Source organism: Ylistrum balloti, unplaced genomic scaffold, assembly GCF_031769215.1.
Source record: "Ylistrum balloti isolate Yb309-2 unplaced genomic scaffold, AGI_CSIRO_Ybal_v1 Utg370344, whole genome shotgun sequence".
Classification (NCBI taxonomy): domain Eukaryota; kingdom Metazoa; phylum Mollusca; class Bivalvia; order Pectinida; family Pectinidae; genus Ylistrum; species Ylistrum balloti.
The window spans coordinates 161604-181747 of NW_026782247.1; the positions used below are offsets into that span (position 1 = coordinate 161604).

At 38.6% G+C, this 20144-nt stretch overlaps 1 protein-coding gene across 2 annotated transcripts in view; it reads right to left on the reverse strand.

Moving 5' to 3' along the window:
• LOC132553702 (solute carrier family 23 member 1-like) overlaps positions 1-20144 on the reverse strand; it is a 30276-nt gene that overhangs the window by 5298 nt on the left and 4834 nt on the right. The window contains exons 3-12 of one of the 2 annotated variants that reach the window (XM_060217968.1): positions 19904-20061; positions 18024-18127; positions 17457-17539; positions 16649-16833; positions 15705-15864; positions 14679-14835; positions 14254-14507; positions 13456-13729; positions 12693-12788; positions 10635-10840 (exon numbers count right to left, since the gene is read on the reverse strand). In XM_060217968.1, coding sequence (XP_060073951.1) covers positions 10674-10840; positions 12693-12788; positions 13456-13729; positions 14254-14507; positions 14679-14835; positions 15705-15864; positions 16649-16833; positions 17457-17539; positions 18024-18127; positions 19904-20061 — 1638 coding nt within the window. In that variant the 3' untranslated portion in view covers positions 10635-10673. Of the gene's footprint in view, positions 1-10634; positions 10841-12692; positions 12789-13455; positions 13730-14253; positions 14508-14678; positions 14836-15704; positions 15865-16648; positions 16834-17456; positions 17540-18023; positions 18128-19903; positions 20062-20144 lie in introns of those variants that run through there. The other variant, XM_060217967.1, reaches the window with a different exon arrangement.

Here is a 20144-nt window from a genome sequence, read left to right on the forward strand (position 1 = left end):
CGCTTGAATGATTTATATTTTGAAGTTCAGATTTAAAGCTTTTCAATAGACACAAAAGCCTTCAAACATAACTGAGGAATTTAGAATAAAGGTTTTTAATAATCTTCAGAAAAAGGACTTCTTATCCTGTGAGAACTTATCTTAAACAACCAATCAGATTCATCTATTCTAAATTCTAGAAATTTACTCATTACCTCCACAAACCCCTACAGGTATAGATGCGTCAAATAGCAATGTACTAATCCGAGAAATATTTTACAATGAATGTAAGATATGATCAAATGTAAGGAGATAGGTATATATTTTCAGATATTTTACTTACTGTCTGATCAACCTTTGATCGTATAAGATCGATCACTCCATATAGGCGAGGTGAATTCGTGTGCTTTTTTTTTTAAACTTCTCGTAAATCTTTCAATCATTATTTTTAAAATATCTTTACCATCATTTAACCGATTTTAGTTCTAATTTCGGGTTTCATTAATCTGGCAATGCTATCTTTTTACAGTTTATAATTTGAATGAACAAACACGAATAAAAAATATCAGAATAATTGAAATGTTCCTGACATTGTCACGTGATAGAAATAATAAACCAGACTGTTTAAGAATCGGTGGATGCACGTTTCGCGTTCCTAATTACTGGATTGACAGCAAGGGCCATTTTGTGCAAGGTCAACTTGTAATAGCAGGTGCCTACCTTACTGAACAGCATACTGAAGGTCTGTCGCCACCACTGAAATCAAATTTTGGAGTAAAATGTCTTATTGGTGTCACTGAATTTCGGATATATGCCTGAAGTGAGAAACATGTGGTCAGAGGCAAGCAGTCTTTAAAGATTCCCGCCATTTTTCTGGGTGTAAAAGACAATAATTAATTGGACAATCAATATACAATAATCCGTCTGTAATATAGTGTGCCCATGTAACAGTTTGTGTTTATGTCATTAGTGCCATATACACTGGAGCGGGTTTTTATTTGCTGTGCCACTCGATTGTGGTGTCATAGTATGAATAGTGACGTGACGTCATAAATTGAACCATTGCAACAAAAAGGCTGCCTCCGTTTCGTCCTTCACATCTTGGCTTTAAAACATTTTAAAATGTAATCTTTCTGAGTTTTGTGATGAAGGTATCTTATATTTGTGAATTAATTAATCTCGTCTTAGGGCTTGCAAAGATAAAGAAGTTTCATAAAATTTCATTAAAATGAAAAAAAAAGTGAATATGGAGTCGATGAGCGAGATCAAGTATTATTGTATGTATAGATTTTCTTGAAAAAAAATTATACGGAAAATGTTTCTCACAAAAAACACATTTTGTTAATCATGTGGTCAGTGAAAGATGTACATGTAGCTGCCACGATGTTGGGACGCCAGGACGTCACGTGGTATCTGTACTCCTTCATTCCATCAGGCTCTTGATTGATCTAGTGCTTTCCTCAAAGGTGTTAATCTTCATACCAACTAAACTCTCAGGTGACCATGAATTATCACCTAAAATGGCCGCGGCGTTACAGGCAGATGGATGTTCCAGATTGTTTTGGTTGGTCTGTCAAAAGTCACACGAGATCGATCACGTGATATCGTGACTGCGGGCTAGGCTATCGAATTTTTGTTAAGGGTTATTCAACAGACTTGGTTGACTTGTACACTTAGCCGACGGCGTTGATAGGGGGCTGATACATGGGTCGTGTCAATGTTTTGATCGGTCTGGGACCCTCGGGATTACAGCCAAACTTGTTCTAACGTATAAAAGATTAATGCGTTAGTGTTTAAACTGAAGCATTCTTCAACAGATGTCACATGTTGAGAACCATCAGATACATAAAAAAGGACGTTTCAGTTTCCTTCAAATATGAATAATGTTGTATCTCATTGGTCTTCCAGACGATAAAATACCATTGATAGTTAAGTTTTGACATTCTCTAAAGACTTAAAGACTTAGGAATATAATTTCAATAACTTTACCATATTAACACAAACCTACAATTTGTCTTAAATATAAAAACAAGCCTAACATTATCTTGATTCATTTCTAGGGTGTACACTACATCGGAACAAATAACTACAAACTAGAGATGTTGATACATCGCATAGTCTGTGCTGTTGAGGATGAAACTACCTACAAATGAAAAGGGTTATTGACTCAGCCTCTTTACGATGTGGTGTTTTTCTTTTTGTCTTTTATAATTTTTTTATTATTATTTTTCATTTTTGCTTTTGTTTCGTTTTTTGCCTTTTTTTCAAATGTATTTACCTATTTACTTATTTACAAAACAAGATCAGGGGCACTGATGAACAACAGATGAAATATGAATGTTTTATAATTCTTCTGCCGTACCCTTCATGAACACGAAAATATATACCTGTAAATATCAGTTGTATGTAAAACGGAACATAGGATGGGCAAAGGAAAACTAAAATATCATTTATAAAACATGAAACAAGGAGCAAAAACAATTTACGAAAGAAAAAAAATACACGAAAGAATTAACATTGGATAACAGACCAGGTGTTCGAGAAGATCAAGAGCTTTTTGCTTCATCGACAATACTCGACGCGGTAATATTGATACGACAAAAATCTGCATCTGCTATGACGGCCATTACGTGAGCGATGTACATACACCCTACAAAAGTATTAGATAGGTGGTTCCACAACACGTTGAGTGAGGTTTAGTTTTAAGTCACGCACGTTTTTTAACAAAATACCAAGCGAATAAACCATTTTGTTATTCCACAGGCAACGACTCATTCACAACATATTCTCTGTTAACTAATACAGATGTACAATTACGTTTATTCTCTTAATGGTTAAAAATACTTCAAAATTACCATGGAAACTTCGTGTCAAATCTTGTTGATTAAATTATCCTAACTGTGCAAATTAAAATCGTAATTGAAAGGTGTTATCGGCGGAAGCAGTTACACGTATCTGGAGCACGCATCACCATGACAACAACATCGTTATTTAAATTGGTTGATCAAAACACGATATTTTATCTATTGTAGATCTTGTGTTGTTTGAGACGGTAACAAAGAGTAAACACAACAAAACGACAGCCCGACAAGCACTACAAAGTGACAGCAAGACAAAACGGAAACTGCATAGCGATAATGAGACACACGACAAAGTGACAACACGATAAAGTGACAACACGACAAAGTGAAAACACGACAAAGTTACAACATGATAAAGTGACAACGGGGTAAAGTGACAACACGATAAAGCGACAACACGACAAAGTGACAACACGACAAAGTGACAAAACGACATACTGAGAACATGATTAAGTAACAAGATGATAATTTAATAAACCTGACATGGAGACAAAATGAAAAAACAAAACTGACAGAGCGACAACATGGATACATGACTTGGCAATAAGGTGTGTAATGTGACAACCAAACAGAGCCACAACATGGATACATGACTTGGCGATAAGGTGGTAATACAACAGAACGTAACGTGACAACCAAACAGAGCGACAACATGGATACATGACTTGGCAATAAGGTGTGTAATGTGACAACCAAACAGAGCCACAACATGGATACATGACTTGGCGATAAGGTGTGTAACGTGACAACCAAACAGAGCGACAACATGAATACATGACTTGGCAATAAGGTGTGTAATGTGACAACCAAACAGAGCGACAACATGGATACATGACTTGGCGATAAGGTGTGTAATGTGACAACCAAACAGAGCGACAACATGGATACATGACTTGGCAATAAGGTGTGTAATGTGACAACCAAACAGAGCGACAACATGGATACATGACTTGGCAATAAGGTGTGTAATGTGACAACCAAACAGAGCGACAACATGAATACATGACTTGGCGATAAGGTGTGTAATGTGACAACCAAACAGAGCGACAACATGAATACATGACTTGGCGATAAGGTGTGTAATGTGACAACCAAACAGAGCGACAACATGAATACATGACTTGGCAATAAGGTGCGTAATGTGACAACCAAACAGAGCGACAACATGGATACATGACTTGGCAATAAGGTGTGTAATGTGACAACCAAACAGAGCGACAACATGAATACATGACTTGGCGATAAGGTGTGTAATGTGACAACCAAACAGAGCGACAACATGAATACATGACTTGGCAATAAGGTGTGTAATGTGACAACCAAACAGAGCGACAACATGGATACATGACTTGGCAATAAGGTGTGTAATGTGACAACCAAACAGAGCGACAACATGGATACATGACTTGGCGATAAGGTGTGTAATGTGACAACCCAACAGAGCGACAACATGGATACATGACTTGGCGATAAGGTGTGTAATGTGACAACCAAACAGAGCGACAACATGGATACATGACTTGGCGATAAGGTGTGTAATGTGACAACCAAACAGAGCGACAACATGGATACATGACTTGGCGATAAGGTGTGTAATGTGACAACCAAACAGAGCGACAACATGGATACATGACTTGGCGATAAGGTGTGTAATGTGACAACCAAACAGAGCGACAACATGAATACATGACTTGGCAATAAGGTGTGTAATGTGACAACCAAACAGAGCGACAACATGGATACATGACTTGGCAATAAGGTGTGTAATGTGACAACCAAACAGAGCGACAACATGGATACATGACTTGGCGATAAGGTGTGTAATGTGACAACCAAACAGAGCGACAACATGGATACATGACTTGGCAATAAGGTGTGTAATGTGACAACCAAACAGAGCGACAACATGGATACATGACTTGGCGATAAGGTGTGTAATGTGACAACCAAACAGAGCGACAACATGGATACATGACTTGGCGATAAGGTGTGTAATGTGACAACCAAACAGAGCGACAACATGGATACATGACTTGGCGATAAGGTGTGTAATGTGACAACCAAACAGAGCGACAACATGGATACATGTGCGATAAGGTGTGTAATGTGACAACCAAACAGAGCGACAACATGAATACATGACTTGGCGATAAGGTGTGTAATGTGACAACCAAACAGAGCGACAACATGGATACATGACTTGGCGATAAGGTGTGTAATGTGACAACCAAACAGAGCGACAACATGGATACATGACTTGGCAATAAGGTGTGTAATGTGACAACCAAACAGAGCGACAACATGAATACATGACTTGGCGATAAGGTGTGTAATGTGACAACCAAACAGAGCCACAACATGGATACATGACTTGGCGATAAGGTGTGTAATGTGACAACCAAACAGAACAACATGGATACATGACTTGGCGATAAGGTGTGTAATGTGACAACCAAACAGAGCGACAACATGGATACATGACTTGGCGATAAGGTGTGTAATGTGACAACCAAACAGAGCGACAACATGGATACATGACTTGGCGATAAGGTGTGTAATGTGACAACCAAACAGAGCGACAACATGGATACATGACTTGGCGATAAGGTGTGTAATGTGACAACCAAACAGAGCGACAACATGGATACATGACTTGGCGATAAGGTGTGTAATGTGACAACCAAAAAGCGACAACATAAATACATGACTTGGCGATAAGGTGTGTAATGTGACAACCAAACAGAGCGACAACATGGATACATGACTTGGCAATAAGGTGTGTAATGTGACAACCAAACAGAGCGACAACATGGATACATGACTTGGCGATAAGGTGTGTAATGTGACAACCAAACAGAGACAACATGAATACATGACTTGGCGATAAGGTGTGTAATGTTACATCAATCCAGAGCTAAATCTTTAATACATGACTTGGCGATAAGGTGTGTAATGTGACAACCAAACAGAGCGACAACATGGATACATGACTTGGCAATAAGGTGTGTAATGTGACAACCAAACAGAGCGACAACATGGATACATGACTTGGCGATAAGGTGTGTAATGTGACAACCAAACAGAGCGACAACATGGATACATGACTTGGCGATAAGGTGTGTAATGTGACAACCAAACAGAGCGACAACATGGATACATGACTTGGCGATAAGGTGTGTAATGTGACAACCAAACAGAGCGACAACATGGATACATGACTTGGCGATAAGGTGTGTAATGTGACAACCAAACAGAGCGACAACATGAATACATGACTTGGCGATAAGGTGTGTAATGTGACAACCAAACAGAGCGACAACATGAATACATGACTTGGCAATAAGGTGTGTAATGTGACAACCAAACAGAGCGACAACATGGATACATGACTTGGCAATAAGGTGTGTAATGTGACAACCAAACAGAGCGACAACATGAATACATGACTTGGCGATAAGGTGTGTAATGTGACAACCAAACAGAGCGACAACATGGATACATGACTTGGCGATAAGGTGTGTAATGTGACAACCAAACAGAGCGACAACATGGATACATGACTTGGCGATAAGGTGTGTAATGTGACAACCAAACAGAGCGACAACATGGATACATGACTTGGCGATAAGGTGTGTAATGTGACAACCAAACAGAGCGACAACATGGATACATGACTTGGCGATAAGGTGTGTAATGTGACAACCAAACAGAGCGACAACATGGATACATGACTTGGCGATAAGGTGTGTAATGTGACAACCAAACAGAGCGACAACATGGATACATGACTTGGCGATAAGGTGTGTAATGTGACAACCCAACAGAGCGACAACATGGATACATGGCTTGGCGATAAGGTGTGTAATGTGACAACCAAACAGAGCGACAACATGAATACATGACTTGGCGATAAGGTGTGTAATGTGACAACCAAACAGAGCGACAACATGAATACATGACTTGGCGATAAGGTGTGTAATGTGACAACCAAACAGAGCGACAACATGGATACATGACTTGGCGATAAGGTGTGTAATGTGACAACCAAACAGAGCGACAACATGGATACATGACTTGGCGATAAGGTGTGTAACGTGACAACCAAACAGAGCGACAACATGGATACATGACTTGGCAATAAGGTGTGTAATGTGACAACCAAACAGAGCGACAACATGGATACATGACTTGGCAATAAGGTGTGTAATGTGACAACCAAACAGAGCGACAACATGAATACATGACTTGGCGATAAGGTGTGTAATGTGACAACCAAACAGAGCGACAACATGAATACATGACTTGGCGATAAGGTGTGTAATGTGACAACCAAACAGAGCGACAACATGGATACATGACTTGGCAATAAGGTGTGTAATGTGACAACCAAACAGAGCGACAACATGGGATTGTCTTAATCTGCCTCGATAGATTTACACCAATTAGTGTTAACAACAATTGCAGAGAAAAGCTTTAATAGAAACAGCACTCAGCAGAAGCGAGGTATTTCGTGGATGTCATACTGTGATCGGATATTACAGATGCATATCACTCTTACCACAGCTGTAACATTCCCGTCGTCATGATCGAGGCATTCTTACCGCTTAACCATCTGAGCCAAGTAAGCATGTTCCGGTACTTAAGTGACAGATGTGTCGAATCTGCTGCTTTTACAATATTGTCTCCATTTTTTCTATAGAATTTTCACTGGGATTCTTAACAGCACAGTCTGTGTGATTTCTTTGGTAACCAGGGAAACGGGGATCGTTTTTAAAACGAGCACCTTTTTACATGCATCTATTCCGGCTTCGGCGTGTCTCCTTAGGGACAACCAAGGTCTGATCTTAAATGTTACCAAGATTTAGAACGTTGAAAAATACCACTTTACCATAAAAATTGAATCGTAGCACTATTCTTTATAATGTACAGAGGCAATTCTGAAACATTTTGCTAACCATGATTTAAGCATAATCTTATTCTAATTAAAGATGAAATCCGGTTATCCGGAGATTTAGGCGGATGCAACGCTATATTAAAACGTTTGCGGCCTCTTTCCGGTATTTTTTGTTTCTCATTTATTTACAGAGTTGTTATTAATCAAAATTATGATTTTTTTGTTTCATTTCATAATGCAGTAAATAGTAGCAATTTATCCCCATAGCCACCACATTAGTTTTGTTTTTAAATATTCATGGAGAGATTGAAATCCTTATGCATGCTATTAACAAAAACTAAATGAACCGGTTCGTTTCGATCCCTGAGAATTATTCAAAAGCCAGCAATTCGGAATAATAATTGAAAATAGTATGTGTCTTGTGGTGACATAAGTAGTCTTAATGGCGTTCTGTTTATTACTCGTTTATGGTTATTTCAAGGTTGTTTGCCGAGAGAATAACTAAATCACAATTGCCTTATTCGCTCGTTTCCAAGCTTTCGTTCTCAGACACAGTGAGACTTATATGTAGCCGTTAATGACTGTAAACATGACATGACTAAATGTCAGACAGGATTTGTGAGAGGCAATAAATCTTCGAGGAACAAACTGCTAAGTGTATTGAAATTTGAAATAGTTTGACAGGAATGAGAATTAGGAAAGGACGTAAACTGATAATCTAAATCCCAATAATGAAACAGGTAATGAGAGTGAGAAAGGAGAGGAGGAGGAGGAGGAGGAGGAGGAGGAGGAGGAGAGGAGGAGGAGGAGGAGGAGGAGGAGGAGGAGGAGGGGAGGAGGGGAGGGGGAGGAGGGGGAGAAGTAGAGGGAAGGAAGAGGAGGGGGAAAGGGGAGGAGGGGAGGAGGAGGAGGAGGAGGAGGAGGAGGAGGAGGAGGAGGAGGAGGAGGAGGAGGAGGAGGAGGAGGAGGAGGAGGAGGAGGAGGAGGAGGGAGGAGGAGGGGAGGGGGAGGACGGGGGAGTAGAGGGAAGGGAGGAGGAGGGGGGAGAGGAGGAGAGGGAAGGAGGGGGAGAGGAGAGGAGGAGGAGGAGGAGGAGGAGGAGGAGGAGGAGGTGGAGGAGGAGGTGGAGGAGGAGGGGGAGGAGGAGGAGGGGTAGGAGGGTGGAGGAGGGGTAGGAGGAGGATGGAGAAGGAGGAGGGGAGGAGGAGGAGGGGAGGAGGAGGGGGGGGGAGGAGGAGGGAGGGAGAGGAGGAGGAGGAGGAGAGGAGGAGGAGGAGGAGGGGAGAGGGGAGGAGGGAGAGGAAGGGGGAGGGGGAGAGGAGGGAAGGAAGAGAGGGAGGAGGGGGAGGAGGGGGAGGAGGAGTAGGAGGGGAAGTAAGGAGGAGGTGGGAGACGTGGACGAGGAGGAGGAGTAAGAAGAGGAAGAAGAGGAGGGGGAGGTAAAGAAGAGGAGGGAAAAAGGGGGAGGAGGAGGAGGAGGGAAGCGGTGGTGGAGTAGGAGAAGTAGAGGGAAGGAAGAGGAGGGGAAAAAGGGCAGTAGGTGGTGGAGGATTAGGAAAGGAGGTAAGGAGGAGGTGGGAGATGTGAACGAGGAGGAGGAGGAGGAAGAAGAAGAAGAGGAGGGGAGGTAAGGAAGTGGAGGGGAAAAAAGGGAGGAGGTGGTGGAGGATTAGGAGGAAGGAGTTGTGGAGGAGAAGAGGAGAAAGTGAGAGAGGAGGAGGAGAGGGGAAAGGTGAAAGTGGAAGAGGATGGAGGAGGAGTGGAGGAGGATGAGGGAAGAGGAAGCGGGAAGTAGAGGGATGAGAGAATTAGAGTCAGGAGTAGGAGTGGGAGAAGAGAGGAGAGATACGAAGGAGGAGCAACAGCAAGAGCAGGAAGGAGAGGACGACGACGAGGAGAAGGAGTAGGATGGAAGAGGAGGTGTGCATGTTTTTGAGTGTGACTCTCTTTTTGATCATATTTAATTCGTTGTAAGTGAAACAAACAAACTCGGCTTACAAAATGACGAATTTTTAACTGCAGTGTTCCCTTTATGCAAACCAAAATATTTCATGTAGGTTTCCTCTGCATAACAAGCTCGGTATAATGGTTGTGTAAAATTCATAGCAGTTTACTATCAAATTCTCGCCTACTTGACAGACACTACGTATTACTGCGGAAGTATCCGCCATATCGATCTATCATTCGTCAAACACTTTCGGAGCTCCCTCGGGGATTACCCATTCTTTACCCAGGGAGCCCTTAATCTCGCCATTAGGCCTCGACGTGAAAAGCAATCGATCGCTTTCGCTTTATTAGCCATTTGCCTTAAATGTGTAGAAAACACACATCTGCTCGAAAATGGGTAAATACCACTTAAGCGTTTCCCTCTGGGCTGTAAATTCGACATGTCGTTGATTTGAATATTTACATTTAAATCTTGTGTTTGTAGTGTTTTTTTTTTATTTTTAGTTCTACGTAAAATAAAATATGACTTATCTTATAATGGCTGCAATCAACAGTTCGTAGAGAAACGGACGGCGTTCGCTTATCAATGTACAAGATAAAACATCCTCTGTTTAAATGTTCTTATCCGTCTCCCTGAACTCAGTAAACACTTCGTCTTCCGACTGGGAACATGACCGGATGACTTTTTGTACTATTGTGACATGCTTTCTTGCTATGTTTGTTTGTTGATCGCATTGTGAGCGCACTTATTGTAATATGCGATGGTTACCCAACTGAACACAATACGGAAGACCCGTTGCATAAACTTAAGAGATATTGAGAACGACTAAAAGCAGAAATGGTATTAAGACATAAATAAAGAAAACACAATACAAATATTTTGATGAAGACAACAATTGTTTAGTAAACAACCTAAATAATTTCCATTAGTATCACCAATTATCCGTGTATACCTTAGGGACTAAGATTAACAAAGCTGCTTATGATTTTCCCTACGACATCGGTCTGTAGGGTTGAAAGAATGGCAAGTGGCGAAGAATTGGAATATTTCGTTGTAATCTTGAAATGCCTGGAACGTTGTACACTGATTGGTGATTATCAACTTGACTTCCGGTTTTAAAAGGCGTCATGTCTTCCACACCACGTGATTTCTTTATGCCTGTGATTTGATGATTATATGATTATTCAAACATTTTGTGACAGTTTTACCAGTGAAATATAATAATTTAAGAAAATATCCATCTGATGAAATATCTTATGCCATATGGTGAAAAAAAATATTTCCAGTGATTGTTCTTTTTGAATTTTGACCAATCAGAACGGTGTTTTCTATTTACTTCATCTAAACTCGCCGGTTTTACTTCTGTTCGGAGCCAAGCTAAATTTGAAACCATAAAAACATGCTTGGATTACCCCGTTATCTTTTGGCTCCGCCTTAATAAGACAATGGCTGTTGTGAGGACGTGCAATGGAATTAAGGAATTCATAAAAAATGAAATAAATTGACGATTTTAAGTTGAGTAAACAATTTCTTTTATGAATACTAAAAAAAAAAAAAACAATATCACGTATGGTTGTCTGCACGGCATATCATATTTTTTTTATACTTTTGAAGAGAATATCAAGAGAAAAATTTATCTTAGAAAAGTGATGTTTCTGAATTCAACACTTAGAAAATTGTATCGTTTTAATGATAGACAATATGGAACAAAGAAAGACAACTCTCACACGAACAGAGAAAATATCCTACAACATATATACTTCAAACACAAGGCGAAAGCAAGTCCACTTGCTCTGTCGAAATGAGTACAACCATCGATCAATTTGATAAATTAATATTAATTTTGCTTTGTTAGTTATTTTTGTTGTAGCGTATTATTTCAGTTATTCAAATAATCAGACGGTTATCACACTGATTCATTGTCTATCTATTTCTAAATGTGTATTATAAAGTATTATTGTGTGTCATGTCTTATGTACAATCTTCGAGACTGCAAGTAGTAGACACGGCTGGTGGACTTTTAGTCCCCGAACTTTGAAGTAACCTGCACACCGCGTTTTCATTCAATCGATTAGTGACGCAGCTCAGAATATAAACATGTAAATGACGTCCTTCAGATATGTGTGATTGAATTATCCGGCACTTCCCTACCTAGGATATTTGATTTGATCAGTTTTGTTCTCCTCTGTAGCCTTCTCGTTGTTAAATCTCTCTTGTATTTCATCAATGAATAAAGCATTGTTTAGACTGAATTTCTTAAAGCTCATCAGCGCAAAGTCAAAATTATACGAATAGTGTTTTTTTGTAAAAATGTAAAAACAAAATACATAAATAAAAAAACGCAAAACTTTTCTAAATGAATTTTCACGTATCTATTGTATACCTACTGTTATCTAAATATGTATTGTAGATCCATTTGAAATGGAAACGTTTAGAAATTAAAACTTAAATTAGCGTCTTTCTTACTTCAAAGTTTTGCGAATTCTTTGTTTCGCGGACTTACCTCTTCAGACAAATTCAGGAATACATTATTTCGCGAACGCTGATCTAGAAATGATAATAATTTCGCGAATGATGAGCTGTTAGAGAATTCTGGGAGACTCCGATAAAGACAAGATGGACGCCATTCAGGGTCATTTTCGCAGAAATAATTGCGAGGGATTTTAATTCGAGATTGGCCTTCCTCGCATATTAACGCGAAAAATAAATCCTACGCGAATTAGAAATTGTTCACAGTAATAACCTAATGCCAATTTTGATGAAATTGCACGATAGTTTTGTATCCAACTGCGTGACCGTAGGAGGTGGTTAAATTGTCTCCTTATAGACATTGGGATTTCCCCGCGTCTTTTACTATGGGAAAATTAAGATGAAAAAGATAGATGTGGTGTACTCATTCCAACACTTAGGATTTTGGACTTCACTATCTTCTCTTTAAAAAAAATAGTTGGGGGTTGCTCTTGTTGTCTCTCTTAACACACGTTCTCATAAAAAAACACAAACATCCTACCTTTGACAGTATTGTCCAGTACGACTGACGTCAACCCAGCCACAAACATCTGGTTCCCGATGGTCACTTTCAGTACTTGATCCAATGAAGGATGACCTATAATTAATCAAAAGGAAGGTCAAAAGTTCAAATACGAAAATGTCGTGACTTCGAATGTTTACTTTAATCGAAATGAACCCATTTTTAAGGGGTTAAGTCCCAACATCAGGTAATTTTGCGGACAGGTGTGAAGAGGGACAATAACAGAAAGAAAGAACGAAAGAAAGAAAGAGCAGACAGGAAAGAAAAAAAAATAGCAAGATCAATACAGTGTGATCACTAGCATAGCGACATGGTGTTTTGTAAGTGACATTGCCCGTTAACGTGTTAACATTTCTCAACCCCCGCCCCCCATCCCCCCTCCCCCCTCCAATCCAAAAAAATAAACAAACAAATGGCTGTACGAGTACTAATGACGGATAACTAGGAAAATAATGATTTCTACTCTCTCTAAATCTACATTTCTATCGCATCAAGAATTGGAAACCTGGGCGGATGAAAATGGCTTCAAATAGCTTCAAAAGTTCAAAATCTAAAATTGTATCTAATTTTGTCCTTCTGCAACCAAAATGGGAAAAACACGAGCAAGAATCTACAATTTACACCTGCGTTCAGGCATTGAATTTATGCCACATTTTGCCTGCGGTACATACTGGGTAATTTGATTCATTCGAGCATTACCGAACGGTCTCGTGCATCTTTTACGTAATGCTGAACTGCGTACCTGTATTAATGCTATCTTTGTTAAGTTTCGTCCATTCGGAAGCAACCAATCCTAGGTACAAAGATATGCCGAGTACCGCGATGTTCCGAGTAGATGACAAGTCTACCTTCTTTAGCGAAGATATTCCTGTGGCTACTAGCAAGCCACACGTGACTACGTACACGCCCCCAATAACCGGATCCGGAATCGACGCCATCACAGCTCCAACTTTACCAAACACTCCAAAAAGCAAACAAATGAATCCCGCCAAAATCATCACACTGCGACTGGCAACCTGTCCACAAAAGACAGACACGAGATGTGATTTATTCTTCTATCAATAAGAGCGAAACAGTAGCATTATGTATTGATCTATTGTTTCTATTCATAAATTTGTATTGAAGAGAGTATAACGATATAGCGAAAGTAATTGATACACTGTAATTGAAACAAGAGACCCTAGAGGATGTCTGGCGTAAATAGTATGAACTTTATTGGCTTATTTTAAGTTGGATCATTTTCCTTCATTTCCAGTGCCTCCAAAATTATTATACACAACTATTTAAAAAGATGGCCATGCGAATCAAGCATTAAAATGATTGAGTAAATTTGATCTTCAATGTCTACTATGGCCGTCTGTCGGTCATTTTCTTGTATCAAGCATTCCAAAAACTGAAGGAAGCTTGCATATGGAAAAGCGGATTTATCGGCACGTGCCTCGCAAGAATTTTGTGATAACTAGAATTGTTTCCCGAACGAAGGGTGATTTGAACAACCCAAACATTAAAAAAGATTTGATGAGGAATTGTTCATGCGTACCTGTGTTAACTGAATTAGAACAATATTGTCACTGAATGATGTAGTGGCGTGCCCTGCCCCCAGGGCACCGGCCACTATCCCTAGGACGCCCTCTGTCAGTATTCCCCGGTTAATGGCATGGCGGGGCGGAGGGAAGGTCCCCGTGACCCGAGAAACCATTATATAATCTCCTAAAGACTCCACACTAGAACAGAGGTATGAATTCACAAACCCTATAAAGACTGCCATGTTGAAACGGATCGCACCGAACTGACCTGAAAATGACGTCATAATGATTAGTTAAAAATGTGACATGATTACATGTAAAAAACACACCTTTCGAAATCGCCGAGTTGTGTTTAATGATATATTTTTTAATGTAAACGGAATAGTCGAGACATGTAATAGGAGTATAAGCTATGTCTATTGAGGGATTATAACGTTACCTGGGTAAGGAAAGTAGAACCATGGAGAAATAGATATTATATCCCCTCCTCTATCGGTCCGAGCATTATAGGAGGGCTCCTTAGGGTCATCGGGAAATACACCAGCCAAAGTTAGGATCGCACAAAGTATCCATGTAGCTATAACTGATAGTAATATCTAAAAAAAAAGGTTCATCAGTATGTAGATCTCATAAATTATTGACGTAAATAAAACAGAATGATAAACTAAAATCTGACTTAAAAAAGTAGCGCACAAATCCTTGACAATAACACATAAATCACTGACGTAAACAACATCACACAAATCACTGACGTTAATAACAGTTACACACAAATCCTTGACATTATTCACAATAACACATAAATCACTGACGTAAACAACATCACACAAATCACTGACGTCAATAACAGTTAAACACAAATCCTTGACATCATTCACAATAACACATAAATCACTGACGTAAACAACAACACACAAATCACTGACGTCAATAACCGTTACACACAAATCATTGACGTCATTCACAATCACACATAAATCGCTGACGCAAACAACAAGAATACAGAAATCACACAAATCAAACTATTACAATGACGTCACATATGCTAACTGCCCGCAAACTGTTTTAAGTATTGGTAGCAAGCACTGAAGCCTCCGTCATCAATGACGCAACAAAACTTATTATTCTATCCGATATCGTGAAATATCAACGAGCTGACTGATTTGGTAATGACTTAGTAGCAAATTACTTCAACTCATCACTGAAGGTTCCATGAGCGACACCCTGTGGACAAATCTAGTTTGATCCTTTGATGTATCTCGAATCTCGAAGTTGTATAACGATATATTGTAATGGCTTTTGATGTCGCGCCTTTGTAATCTTTGTATCAGCTTGTGATTGGTCATTTTTTTCTCTTAAGACCAATCAAAATACATCGCTTGTGCCTTTAATTTTGTCATGACATCATCCAGTGGCGCAGAAAGCGAGTTAATTGTAATTCGAAGTAGCGAGGATTAAAACTCACCGAAAATATCCGAAACATTGGTAGCTTTTGGCTTTTCTGCGAATCTTCTTGTTCACTGGATACGACATTTGTCTTTGTACATCTGCTGCAAAGTACTTTGGGTATGGGAACTTTGACCTCAGCAAGGTACGTGATATGTAAAATCATCAGGAGAGAGCCACTATGGAAAAAATCAGAAGTGTCCAGAATGGAAAGAACAGATTATTGTAAACTTTTTTGTTGGATTAGGACAAATAAAACATTTTGGGTTATTTTATGATGTCATCAATGGCTGCCATCACCGTAACACTGGTGTTACGAAAAGACATCACCTTCATTGTTATATTTTCTTTGTTTTGTCATCGTGTTCAATAAATCGGTGTGTGGACAACCAAATCGAAAGTTTGAGCAAAAAGAATTAGACTGATAAAATTAAACCTATGGCACACGTGCGAACTGCAACTTTTAATACAAATTTAGAAAACAATACATTAGACAGCACCTTTGAACTGCTTCACCCTTCTTGGACTTCTCAGTGATATTAAAGGTCTAATGTTTGAAGCTTGGGAGGCGACTGAGCTGAGGATAGTCAATAGTAAGCCAACGGAAAGTCAAATGTAAAGAAGCCTAATCATTCAACAAACTTCATAATGTTCTTATATATGTTTCTTTTAAGCAGAAGAAGCTTACGCTTTCGGAGCACCTTGTCCTTTTACTCTTTGAACAATAGTCGATAGGTTGATCGCTCTTTTCTCATATTTTGTCCTCGATTCATCTGTTTTTTATTTGAATTAATATTTAACAGGAAACAGATATGCAACGCCAAACCAATATTGAAATGAATGATACTTCTGAGTAGCAAAAAGGCAAACTAAAAATAGTTGAAATGTTTGACCAGTCAAACTTGACATTCGGACGATTGAAGTTCGCGGTCGTTATATGCAGCAGTCGTGTTAAAAACTTACCAAAGAGCTACCGGAAGGAAACTGCTACTGTATGATATAGGGATGGGGTAGATGGATATTCCGAGCGAGGTTATCGTCGCACAAATGGTGATGGGGCCTACCAGGTTCGCCAGGTATCCTAGAAAGCCAGTTCCGGCCAGCAACACTTCTGTTACAAGACCAGCAACCATCAAACTTCCTTGAAGCTACAGGAAGTTTATTTTAAAAATATCATATGAACTGGTCAGCTTTAACGAACGGGGAATACAAAATCAGTCAACATTTAGCCTACAAAACAACGTGTTCCTATAGCGTCTTCTTAATAAAAACCTCTTAATTGTTAATTGTTGGTCTTGTAAAGGATATGAAATAACAGTTTATTTTCACATATTTTCATTTTTTTTTTTTCATCTATTACTTTGACATGCTGTAGATGCAGAAATTTTAGAGGTTGTCCAGTTTGAGAGACAGTTAATGCTGAACGCAAAGCGCAATTTATCATCTCGATATATGTCTACAGACATGTTTATAGCATAAACGTGATTGTTAGGAATCTATTGTCTACGTCACTTTAAGTATATACATCTATGAGTATTACAAAATATCTATTGCCAAGTTGTGAACTGCATCGCCTAAATAACATTATCCAGTGAAGTATATTAAGGCAACCTGGACTCCCTGATCTATCAAAGCTTGTGTTTTATAGTTCATGTAAGCACTGGTCACACAAGCTTATTAATGTGTTGTAACAAATATGTATAAAGTAAAACCCGTCTGAACGATGAAGTATTTATAGGCCGCAGTGTCTCATTATAAAAGTTTGCTGTACCTCTGTTACCCGGATGTAGACCATTTCCTGTCGCGTCACCATGGAAGCATTCACATAACTAGTGAGATTCGTTGAATTTTGATCTGAAAAGATAAAATTCTCATACAGAATATACAGATCAGAAAAAATCTCTTCTGATTTTGATTAAGATTTTCAATATAGATAAACATAAAAGCAGTCTGAAAAGTCGGATAAATCCCCCCGTACAATGTACTTGAACAACAGCTACTTCCGGCCACTAATGTATCACCTGGCTTATACGAGTATATCGTTTTATCGCGATTTCCAATTACTTCTTTTTTGGATGAAAATATCATGCTTTCACAAGTAACGATATTTTAAACATCTCACAACTCCGATTTCGCGAGTTTACACCGAAAATCTCGTTTTCCAACGATCCGAAATTACAACGCCTGGATCAAGGATATACTTACATTTTAAAAATTACCGTTGATAGAACTTTAATATGGTCAAACGTTTTCAAATTAAGTATTTAGAGGCGTATACTCAATTAGAATCTCTATCATATGTGTGTTGAAATATATACTAAATCATCACGTGACTTACGAATTCCTACGTCACCGACAAAATCACATGACCATATTCCTGCTGTTCGCATGGATAGTAAAGGCCCCAAAAAGGCACCGGAAGCTCCTTGAAACATGGGTAGTCTGCAAGAGTAATTAAATAATCATCAATGTTTTGTTCTTAATGGTCCATTACATCAACAAATAATTAGAGAGCACGGACCTTAATGCCATAAAATCTTTGCTGCTTATTTCGGATCGAAATACCAACTTGTTTTAATTCTTCATTCGCCAGCAGGGTCATGTCAAATTGCAAGATTGATGCCGGGTAAAAGAAATCGAAAATGTTAATAGATTGAAAAGTAAAGGACATTCTATACAAAATCAACTCAGTATTAGTACACTGAAATGATTTCTATCAACACACACACAGCACAAACATATTTTCATTATCACGGATTCAAAACCTCAGAATATATATAAATAAATGTATAGTTTTAACAAATGAGAATGCCAAAGGGTATATCACAGCTGGTGTACTTCCATTATAAATAATACATGAAAGGTTCAGGGATCGGCCATCAACATCCCTCGATACTTTGAAGGTCACATTTTTACGGTAAACGTAAAGTGCTCATAAAGAACGAATACCTGACCAATATGTTGCTGTTAAATTGATAACTTTACCTCGTTCTAAAAGTACTTTACCTTTACCTCGTTCTGATAACAATTTACTTTTACCTCGTTCTAATAACACTCTAATTTTACCTCGTTCTAAAAGCACTTTACCTTTACCTCGTTCTGATAACAATTTACTTTTACCTCGTTCTAATAACACTCTAATTTTACCTCGTTCTAAAAGCACTCTACCTTTACCTCGTTCTGATAACAATCTAACTTTATCTCGTTCTGATAACAATTTACTTTTACCTCGTTCTAATAACACTCTAATTTTATCTCGTTCTAAAAGTACTTTACCTTTACCTCGTTCTGATAACAATTTACCTTTACCTCGTTCTGATAACAATTTACTTTTACCTCGTTCTGATAACAATCTACCTTTACCTCGTTCTGATAACAATCTAACTTTATCTCGTTCTAAAAGCACTTTACCTTTACCTCGTTCTGATAACAATTTACTTTTACCTCGTTCTAATAACACTCTAATTTTACCTCTTTCTAAAAGTAATTTACCTTTACCTCGTTCTAATAACACTCTAATTTTATCTCGTTCTAAAAGTACTTTACCTTTACCTCGTTCTGATAACAATTTACCTTTACCTCGTTCTGATAACAATTTACCTTTACCTCGTTCTGATAACAATCTACCTTTACCTCGTTCTGATAACAATTTACTTTTACCTCGTTCTGATAACAATTTACTTTTACCTCGTTCTGATAACAATTTACCTTTACCTCGTTCTGATAACAATTTACCTTTACCTCGTTCTGATAACAATTTACTTTTACCTCGTTCTGATAACAATTTACTTTTACCTCGTTCTGATAACAATTTACCTTTACCTCGTTCTGATAACAATTTACCTTTACCTCGTTCTGATAACAATTTACTTTTACCTCGTTCTGATAACAATTCTAATTTTACCTCGTTCTGATAACAACCTTTACCTCGTTCTGATAACAATTTACCTTTACCTCGTTCTGATAACAATTTACTTTTACCTCGTTCTGATAACAATTTACTTTTACCTCGTTCTGATAACAATTTACCTTTACCTCGTTCTGATAACAATTTACCTTTACCTCGTTCTGATAACAATTTACCTTTACCTCGTTCTGATAACAATTTACCTTTACCTCGTTCTGATAACAATTTACCTTTACCTCGTTCTAATAACACTCTAATTTTATCTCGTTCTAAAAGTACTTTACCTTTACCTCGTTCTAACAGCACTTTACCTCATTCCAAAAGCGCTCTGGACAATCGTGGTCAGACCAACCATAAAAACGGATGTACAAAAAAGCTTGACACGGATCAGGTCATTTCTTTCTGCGCATGCGAGATCTGCGATGGTGAAACTGATGAGTAGGTTGGCTCCAAATGATAGCATCACATTCTGTGTTTGAAAACACATAACAGTCTTTAGATCATAAAACGGCTCCAATCGTCGTTGATATAATTAAAAGACAATTGAACACG